Genomic DNA, 9,892 nt, shown 5'->3' on the forward strand with positions numbered 1-9,892 from the left:
GCGGCAAAAAAGCCAGAGCCGGCCCTGCTCCTGGGGTAGTCAGAGATATTTCTCGCTCTCAAAAGCCCAGGGATTTCTATGCACTGATGTGGATTTAATAAACTGCTACACTGCATGCACACTTCCTCATGGAGTTCTTGGCAAGAGTCTGTCTCATTTACAAATTCCCTCCTCCCCCTCGACCTGAAATGAATATTGGAAACAGACGGTAAAAGGTCAGGTTATGATGTGAGACTAGATCCCAGTGTTCTTTGGGTTTCTCTAGCGTCACTACATTGTTGTTTTCCACATTGGTTTTGGTTCCAATCTCTGCTAGGCAGGGAAGGGAAGTCAGTTCCTTCTTGTGATCGACAGACGTTAAGAGACATTTTCAGTAACTGAAATTTACCTATACGCTCATCTGCACCCGCCCAGAGATACAACATGCACAGTTCCTATGCTGCCTGTTGAAAATCAGCCCCTAAGATCAAAATGAAGGTGATGTCTCATGGCTCCCCCCGCTTCTCTGTACAGCAACAGCTTCCCAATATGAAGAGGGGCTCAGCCTGAGGCTTTTAAAGGGCTAGAACCCATGAAAAGTCTCCAGAGGAATCCCACAGCCTTAACAGATCTCCTGGAAGCTTTCCCCAATAGGCCATTCCCAGTCGGATCCCAAGGAGCAAGCCTGCCATGCAATAGAAAATGAGCCAAGTGAGCCACCTGCTGGTCAAGACAGGGCATGGCCAAGGAATCTAGCTCAGGAGAGCCTCATCAACCCAAGCCGACGCTGCCCATGATTTGCACAGTGTCTTCCCCTTTCCCAGAAATGCTCCAAGAGCAAAGTCTCCACACACTAACCCGTTACTTTTCCAAACCAGCAGGACATTCCAGCGTACATTATGAAGCATTGCCACAAATAATCAGAACTATTCTGCCAGGCGCATCAACCAACTAATACTACATTATCTTGCCCTTTTTTCTCACCAGCTCCTCGATTTGTGGAATCCAGCCATTCACAACGTGCCATGCAGCCCTCAGTGCAAATAAGTGAGGGTCCATGCTAAGATCAGATTTGTCTTTAGTCTCACATCATGGGCAATTTGTTGAGATCAAGATCCTTCTGTGAAGCCCTCCCGTCCCACCCACAGTGCCAACCCTGCCTCTCCTTCCAGAAACTACTGCATAGGGCATGCGCACATGAAGAAGTTGTATTGGGAAAGAGCTAAGACACAAATGGAAATGCAAATGTTTGAATGCACTGTGGGGGTGCTGCATTAGGTTCCCCCCTCCATTGGGCTGTTTGCATCCTGTCCCTAGATTTTGAACATTCCATGTATTTACCTGCCTGCTTGCTCTCCCACTGCTCTTAGATCCCCCCCCCCCAACACTTTGCAGGTTAGCCCAGGATGCCTGTGTTTGCTTCTCCTCCCCCTTCAATTTTGGTTTCATCTGCAAATATGGATCAGGGTTGAATTTACGCCAAAAGAAATTTGCCTGCCAAGGAAAGAAGTGAAGCTGCTGCAAAGGGGGCAAAACAGCCCTTGGAAACCCTTCAAGAATCCTTGCCTGGGCTGCAATCACTGCTTGAACAATGACAGATGCTTCCCCATCGCAACAGTAGCCATTCTGTGCTCACCAAGAACCATTGGTCTAATGCAGGGGTAGGCAACCTATGGCACGCGTGCCAAAGGCGGCACGCGAGCTGATTTTCAGTGGCACTCACACTGCCCGGGTCCTGGCCACCGGTCCGGGGGGGCTCTGCATTTTAATTGAATTTTAAATGAAGCTTCTTAAACATTTTAAAAACCTTATTTACTTTACATACAACAATAGTTTAGTTATATATTATAGACTTATAGAAAGAGACCTTCTAAAAATGTTAAAATGTATTACTGGCACGCGGAACCTTAAATTAGAGTGAATAAATGAAGACTCGGCACACCACTTCTGAAAGGTTGCCGACCCCGGTCTAATGCATTTGGACTCAGTGCCTTTACTATGTAAAGCCAATACTCCGACTAGGGGCGAGGGCAATAGCTGATCGTGCTTTCCCAGCACCTCCAACTGCTGGAGGTTGAAGAGGTGGAAGGAGAAAGGAAAAGAAAGATGAGAAAAGTGGCAGCTGTGATCCCTTTCCGGGGGAGCAGGAATGCAGCCCATTACCTTTCCTCTCCCTGCCTGGAGTACTGTGTTAGAATCCTGGGAACGCCGCTAGCCAGGGAAATCCTGAATGGCGAGGAAGTGAGGGCTCCTGACAGGAATTGACAATCAGTTTTGTGAATAGCTCTTGAATTATGTGATTTCTTTCCCGTGTTGACCTCCCGCTCCCGTCTGACCCTGTTACTAATGCGCTTGTTGCTCTGCCAAGGCTCCTGTGCGATGCTGCACAGGACAGCAGGGCTTTGCACTTTGCACTAATGAGCGAGTCACTGGCTTCTGGGGAAGTGTCACTCGCATGGTTGAGGGTAGAAGCGCTTCATAGGTGAGGCCTGCAAACTGATAGCTATCATGGCAGCATGCTAGGGAAAAGGCTAGAACTTATTCTAGCCGGAGGAGGAACTTCCTTCCCCGACTACTGACTACAGGGAAAGCGATGCTGCTGGCACTGGGGAAACCAGGCAGGAGGTAGAGAATAACCAGAAGCATGAAAACAGTGGTTGCAGAGGCTACATCGGCTGGAGGAAGGTGACAGTGGGGAGGTTCAGAAAAGTGAGGTAAGTTAAAGAGCATCCTATTTTCTTCTCTCCCTGTAGGTGGGTGGGGGAGGCCGCCCTTTTGGCCTCAGCTACAAGAGCTCCCCATCGATGTAGTGCCAGTGGTGCAGACCAGTTGCTGGTGCTTTACCAGCATGTTGTCTAGACCTGCTGTGAGCAGGGCGGGATGACAGGAAAGTAAAAACACACAAGTCCAGTCTATACTAGCGTCTCTTCCATTGCTAGCATCAGTGCTGGAGCAAAGGGAGAAGAATTTCAGTCTTCAGCATAAAAGCCACCATAAACATACCGCTCGCCATCTTCCCACAGAGGAGTTTTCCTTGTCTAAGGCGTATTGGGGTTATGAGATTAGCCACTGCACCTCCCGTTATAAGCCATATTCCAGGGCGGGAGCAGTGGCTGTTATTTAAGGAGTAGCAGAAGAGCACATAGTGCTTTAACGAGACAAGATTCTTGCCCCGAGGAGCGTACACCCTAACCGGACACTCAGGACAATCGCCAAGGGAAAGAGCTGTGGCAATATGACAGTCCCACTCCCAGCCAGTCCCTCTGCCGGCCAGAGCTGATCACTGAAGTGAGACTTCCATTAGCAATGATTTCTGTGAAATGCACAGGGAAAGGTCTGAGTGGTCTCATTCCCTTCACTCAATCTCTCCTTCCTCGAGACATCAGTCCTGCACTCCTGACTCCATGCAAGCCAGTGGGAGTTTCTCCTGATCAGGTGACCAGGATGAGGCCCTCCCCAATCTCCTGAGCTGCACTGCGGGCAGTAGCTCGCATTTCCTGTTTGGAATATTTGCAGACTCTAGGATTTTGAGAAGCAGATTCTACTGTGAAGTGTGCAAAGGCCCTTCTTCAAATCCAACATCCAGCCACTGAGCCAACCCCAGCACTTCCTAAAACGACATTAACACTCGGAATTACATCAGCAGCTGAAACGTACCAGTTTTATAAATATTTCCCATGAGGCTGCTGGGCTGAGCCATCCTTCTAAAACTCAGGATGAAGGAGTATTTAACATTTATCCTCAGTTTCTTCTCCAGCTCTCTACCCAACTCTCCCCACAAACCATCACTTTAGTCTTCTGAGGTCACATGATAATGATTTTGATTTCTCTATGGGCCTGACTCTCAGGTGTGGCTGGCCTGTGTTCAGGGCAGGACCCAAAGAGAAAGGAAAAGTTGCTTTTATGCATTCTTGGTAGCTCTGCAATTCCTTGTTCAGCCCCTGGAGTCATTTAGAGCAGCGTTAGAGCTCTCCTAACTCCTATGGCCCCAAGCGACGGTTCTAGCACCTGGAAATAGCCAGAGCAGAGAGACTCTCCTGCCAATCCTTTTCACTGGCCACTCCCCTTCTCAGCTGCCCAGGGCTGCTGAGTTTAAGGCCTTTTGTCAGTGGAGCGGCACAAAGGGGCCGTATCATACTGAAGAAATAGGCCTTGCATTTCCAGAGCTGAGAAAGTCACTGCTGTGGGCCCTTGGAATGAGCTTGGCAGAGCTAACCCCAGCCCTAGAGTACATCGGAGGGGCTCCATTTACTTCAGTGGGGAATTTGGCCCTCAGCGGCTCCTTCAGAGCAGCTCTGGCCATTGTGGCAGCAGGCCCTGCTTTGTTTATTACAAGCAATAGGGAGCTCTATGGCTGATGGGTATTTTTCTGCTGGCAGGATACATGGGTTGGAGAGAAGAATATATCTGTACTGCTGAAGGTGAAAGTCCTTTTTGAGGCAGTCAGTTTTTAGCCCTGGCTGTGTCCCCTTAAACTCATCAGTCATGAGTGTTGCAGCTGCTTTTCGGCTCACGTGCCCAGGAAATTCTGTTTAATTTCTTTCTGTGGCTGGTGAGATCTGAGGCGGGACAGGAGTAAGCATGCTGCTGCTGCCGCCAAAGGCTCCCCTAGTGGCCTGTTTGCTTTAGAACTCGATACCCTGCCTAGCAGGCTGGGCAGGATCCTCTGCATAGGCAGAGATCAGCTCAGTCCCTGAGAGATGGCAGTCCGGGTCCCTTCTGAGCCAGAACGCAGAATAAGCAAGACAAGAGATGAACGGATTTCAGTATATGGCTACTGCCAAAAAGTGAGTTACGAACAATGAGCAAAAAGAACAGGAGTACTTGTGGCACCTTTTGCGGATACAGACTAACACGGCTGCTACTCTGAACAATGAGCAGTTGCATCAGGAGGCAGTTCCTTTTTCTGGATGTCATTTCCTGGCACGGGTCCATCTGAATGTGGCATCTTTGGCAGCTCGAAAATTCAGTGCTGAGCATAGCCTGTGAGGGAACTAAATCATTTTCCGCCTCACACGGAGCTTCACCTTAGGGGCATTTAACCACAAGTCATAGAAACAGGTGGGTGCTGAGGAACTGAATTTTAGCTTAAGTCAGCAAGGCACTGGTAATCAGGATCCCGCTCACAGCATTTGCAGCGTCAGCTAAGTTAAAGCCGTTGCTTTCAGTGGCTCAGAATCAGAGAGAGAAATAACTAATAGTCTCTTACCTGCATGCAGATATACCAAATAAATGCCTAGTAAGCATGAACAGGAATCAAGAGTGCCAGATTTCCAGAGCAAAGGCAGAATTCCAAGTGAATTTCACAGCGAGCTCCGTGCTTAAAGACAGTGTGGTTTTTTCATGGTCTCAGAGCCTGACAAAGTCTCTGAACAGGGTGTGCTGTACAAACGCTGGCAAGTTACAGTCAACTCAAATGAAAAGGAGCAACTTAAATACAAACCACACCAGAAAAGGAGCTGGCTCATGGAGTTATTGACATGGCTGAGAAGATCTGGCCGTTCTAAATAGTTCTCAGAAGCTGAGCACAGAAATAAGCCCCAGAGTCAAATGTCCCAGAAAGATCATGGAAGGTTTGAATTTCACACCTTTAATTCCTTATCGCCAAGCAGTTTAAATGAACACTTCATTATATACATTTCAAAATGAAACTGACAAACAAATGTCAGCTGAGATCAGTATGGACTCAACGACCTAGCACTGCCCGCTCCAAGGGCCTTTTAGAGGAGATAGAAAGCAGACACCCTGACGATTTGTGGGTCCAAATTCAGCCATGGCATACACACGCAGAACTCCACTGAGTGCAAGAGCTGAATCTGGCCTAGGATCAAAGATCCCATGATGTTTTTTAGGAACAGAGGAAAGTTAGGGACAGGGTTCGGTAACATTGGAGCTCAAGTCATTAAAACCAAACCAGTTTCCATTCCCTCTGCAGACTCAGGATGAAACCTGCTGTCCTCACATGCCTTGCTCTGACATTAGACCAAATGCTAGCAGGACTTTCTCTTTGCTGCTATCTGTTCCATACCCATCAGAGGAAACACAGCCGAGTCGCAAGTCTTCTGTTGTGTGGTGCGCACAGACAGGTTTTTCAGGTGAAATTCACCCCCAGCATGATGACTGCTGCACCACTTCAGCCCTATAAGTGGAGCTGGGCAGACGGGGCCATGGGTGAAGCAGCCAGGTGGTGGAGGTGGGGACTCCAGACCTGTTCCAAATAGACTGGTGTGGAAGATAGCAGGGCAGCAGCACTGTAGTGAATTTCATCCAAGGGACATCTCTGTGCACAACCCACTGCAGAAGGTCCTCCCCTCCCCCCAGCCGCCACTGACTATCCTCATAAGAATGTAGCTGGAAACAGCAAAGATAAAGCTTTTTCTGCAGAAAAGGGTGCAGCCATTTCTCATTATGTTAACTCCTAAAGGAGAGGGCTAAAAAGGGACAGTCAAGTGCCTCATCTTCTTTGCTTCCAACTGCAGAGAGTGTAATAATGGCCAGACACACAGGGGTGCTGATAAGAGACTGATCTTTATTGTCTGGCCCCACTCACCAGACACAGGTCAGTGTTACTAGAGATGCCCTTTCACACAACAAAGGGTGTTCTCCTGCAAATCTAGTGGCTGGTATTAGATGGCCCAAAGCAAAATTAACCAGAACTGTTTTTTTTTCATGATGCAGTTAAACTCCATGTGATCATTTAACCTGAGGAGCTCAGAAGAGGATGTAGCGAGGTTTCTCTGAGGACCCCTTACCTCAGCACTGTCTCTTCCCCACAGGGATTCCTATGCATTTGGAAATGCAAGCGAAGTAATGGAGATTGAGCCCTCGTACACTGACTTTATTTCCTGTGATCGCACTGGGCGGAGGAACGCTATCCACGACATCCAAGGAGACGCAACCTCCATCAGCATGCGGAAGCTGGCAGGCGACATAGGCGAGCTCTCCATTGAAGGAGCAGGTGAGTGTGCAAGGTGAGGAAACTGCCATGGGCACCCCTGAAACATGGCTCCCTAGGCCTAGCCTGAAAGGCCAAGATATTCAACTCCACGCAAATTCAGGGAGTCAGGTGTGCCCTGAAAAGCTCACAGTTGGGAAACCCAAGCACATTGAAGAGGAATGGCCCATTCTTGCCTAGTGTCACTGCCTTCTTATTTAATGGGTACGTTTGTCTGAACTTGGACTTTCTGTTGCTGTGAGCTCCTTACAGTGAGTGTGATGGTGATTCAGGTTCTAATTCATAATGGGTAAAACACGGACATGCTCCTGTCAAAGCTCTTTGTGTAAACCAGTTCAAGCACTGATGTTTCTTCTGCGGGGCATGTAATGGCAAAGGGCACTGGCAGGACAAACTCACCCCCACTGTGCTTTAGAATAATAGGCTCTTTGAAAACCTAAACCATAGTTGTGTTTCTATGTTTTTTAATAATAGAATTTTTTAATGTAATCTTTCCCCTGCAGCCCAAACATTGCAGCCATTCTGCTGCTGCTTTCACACATGCTGACCAGCTGGGTGTACTAAGGCCAGGGAGCCTAAAAGTGAAACCCACTCAAAGCAAAGGGCAACTGATTAGTCTACCTGCCTGTTGTGTAAACAGCACAAATGGTGACAGTAAACTTTGTTTTTAACATTCCTTCCATTTTTATCTTCTGAACGTTGATTTGTAACAGGGATAAAAATGTGTTTTCAAACACTTTTTACCCTTTAAGCATGTTACTAGTGGATTCTAATGTGATCCAGCAGCCACAGAGCAAATATATTGGCAGCCAGCTACCAGGAGTTTCAGAAGACATCCAAAAGAACTCACACTGCTTCCTTGTGTGACCTCGTAAGTGCAATGTCCCCCGCTTAGAAAGCGATCATTGCTCTAGCACTGCCCTATGTAAGCATTCCAGTTACGTCATCTCAACCCCCTAAAACCCACTTTCGCACCCAGCCTCCTCCCTCTTTCTAGAATAGCCTTTTGCAGTTCGGTGCATGTTAGAGGTTGCATTCAGCAGCATACAGCCTGCTGCTTTTAGGCCAGTGGTTCTCAAACTTTTGTACTGGTGAACCCTTCAGATAGCAAACCTCTGAGTGCGACCCCCCCCTTATAAATATATAAAAACGTGTTTTTAATTTAACACCATTATAAATGCTGGATGCAAAGTGGGGTTTGGGGTGGAGGCTGACAGCTCACGACATCCACATAATAACCTTGCAACCCTCTGAGGGGTCCCGACCCCCAGTTTGAGAACCCATGTTTTAGTCCCAATATCTGGCCCCAATGAAGTCAATGGTGGCTTTGCCACTGACTTCAGTGCGATCAAGATTTAGTCATTATTGGTCACTCCTTTGAATTTGGGTACATGGCTGTGTACATAAAACAGCTGGCTATCCAAGCACAGCAGAAGTAGTTTGCTGGTGGTGGTTGGGAGTGAGGGAAGGGGTATAAGCTTCAACCTAACTCGTGGCTTCTCTTTTAGTGGAAGTCTTATCAATGCTCCTTTTCATTCATTAGAAAGGAGAAGGGCCTCAGTCTCCTGTAGAGGGGACAGATATACATCATGCTATTTTGGATCATGAAAGAGGGAGGCTAACATTTTGGGGCACTCCATCCCCTCTTCCCGAAATGGCTTCTGGAAACAACATGCTTAACTGAAAACCATGGTACAAAACCACTCTTATTCCCTCTAGTGAAGTTTCCAAGCTGCAGGAGGCAAGTACAGTGGGATCAGAGCCTACAGCCTGAAGCCCCTTCTACTCTACCAACAGCCAGCGAGCAAGAGACAGCCCTGGAGTGGTTCGAAATCGCTGGTCCAAGTCTCTCCCTGAAAATAACCCAGAAGCTTGCAAATTCCATCCACTTCTCCAGGACCTGCTCTGGCATGAGCTTGGGCCACTAAACCCAGTGAGGGAGAGTCTCAGTGCCTGAGCTCCAGCCTGAGTGGGAACGTCTACACTTCTATTTTTAACTCAGTAGGGTGAGCCCCTCACGCCAAGTCAGTTGATGTGGGCTCTGAGACTTGCTGCTGTGGGTTTTCTTTTGCAGTGTAGACGTACTCTAAAAGCAGTGGCGTTACAGGTGAAGTGAGTAAACTTTTGTTCTCTTAGTTGCAAGTTTAATCCCTCTTTCTTCCTTTCGGTTTACAGGAAACCAAGCTGCTGCTTCTGAGAAGGAACCTGAAGCGAGACTTGAGGGGCAAGATGGCACCCCCCCATCATGAGCGCCACAGGAGTGAGGGGGGGAAGGGGGAGGAGGAGGAAAGAACTGTAAACACTAAATTTGCTGACAACTGAGAGCCAAACCAGAACAATGAATTCTCCCTTTTAAATGCCTCTGCTGCGACCATTCTGTTCAGATACCTGTAGGAAGCTCATCAGTGAGTAGTACATCCACGGAACTCTGTTCCCATCTAGGAGAGCTTAGAAGAACACTGCACTGGTGGTAGTCACATGACCCACTTTCAAAGTGCCTCAGTAGCAATTTTCCTCTATAGGAAATTTAAAATATACACTTCAGCCTTTACTGTATAAGGTACATTTTTTACTCTGTACATTTAGACTATTTATTTATTTCCTGTTCCCATAGATTAGAGATTTTGGTGCTTCACTTACTTCACCTTCCTTCTGTATCCAGCTTAGAGGTGAACGGATATTTAGCGCTGCCTACACAGACACCTGGAGTCATGGGGATCAGCTGGGCAGGGGTGACGGCAGTTCCTGCTGCACTAATATTGAACACTATTAACCTGTGCTGCTGCTTTTTGGGAATCAGAAAAGGACCAAAGTTCACAGGTGCACGGACAAACTATCTGCAGGCTCAGCAGCACCACACAAACATGGGCACCAATTGGCGTTGTAGGGTTTTAAGATACTGTTGGAAGAAGGGCAGAAGAGGCTTTCTGTGTGTTTTGACAGTTGACAAAATTCAGA

At 47.8% G+C, this 9,892-nt stretch overlaps 1 protein-coding gene across 3 annotated transcripts; it reads left to right on the forward strand.

The window, feature by feature from the left end:
• Positions 1-2,123: 2,123 nt before the first annotated feature.
• PKIG (cAMP-dependent protein kinase inhibitor gamma) lies at positions 2,124-9,236 on the forward strand. Of its 3 annotated transcripts, XM_024223296.3 has the most exons (3): positions 2,124-2,693; positions 6,756-6,937; positions 9,110-9,236. In XM_024223296.3, exons 2-3 carry the CDS (start codon positions 6,790-6,792, stop codon positions 9,181-9,183), a joined length of 222 nt encoding a protein of 73 aa, XP_024079064.1. In that variant the 5' UTR covers positions 2,124-2,693; positions 6,756-6,789; the 3' UTR covers positions 9,184-9,236. The 3 variants fall into 3 exon arrangements, with proteins under 3 accessions (XP_024079064.1, XP_029769945.1, XP_029769944.1); XM_029914085.1 differs by lacking the exon at positions 2,124-2,693 and having other exon boundaries at positions 4,405-6,950; positions 9,110-9,231; XM_029914084.1 differs by lacking the exon at positions 2,124-2,693 and having other exon boundaries at positions 4,434-6,937.
• The last annotated feature ends 656 nt before the right edge of the window (positions 9,237-9,892 follow it).

Source organism: Terrapene carolina, unplaced genomic scaffold, assembly GCF_002925995.2.
Source record: "Terrapene carolina triunguis isolate 2854851 unplaced genomic scaffold, T_m_triunguis-2.0 Scaffold30202, whole genome shotgun sequence".
NCBI lineage: Eukaryota > Metazoa > Chordata > Testudines > Emydidae > Terrapene > Terrapene triunguis.

Coding starts and splice junctions, on each gene's coding strand:
- PKIG (XM_024223296.3), top strand. CDS start 6,790: ATGGAGATTGAGCCCTCGTACACTGACTTTATTTCCTGTGATCGCACT. Junction 6,938..9,109: donor GCTCTCCATTGAAGGAGCAG/GTGAGTGTGCAA, acceptor TTCGGTTTACAG/GAAACCAAGCTGCTGCTTCT.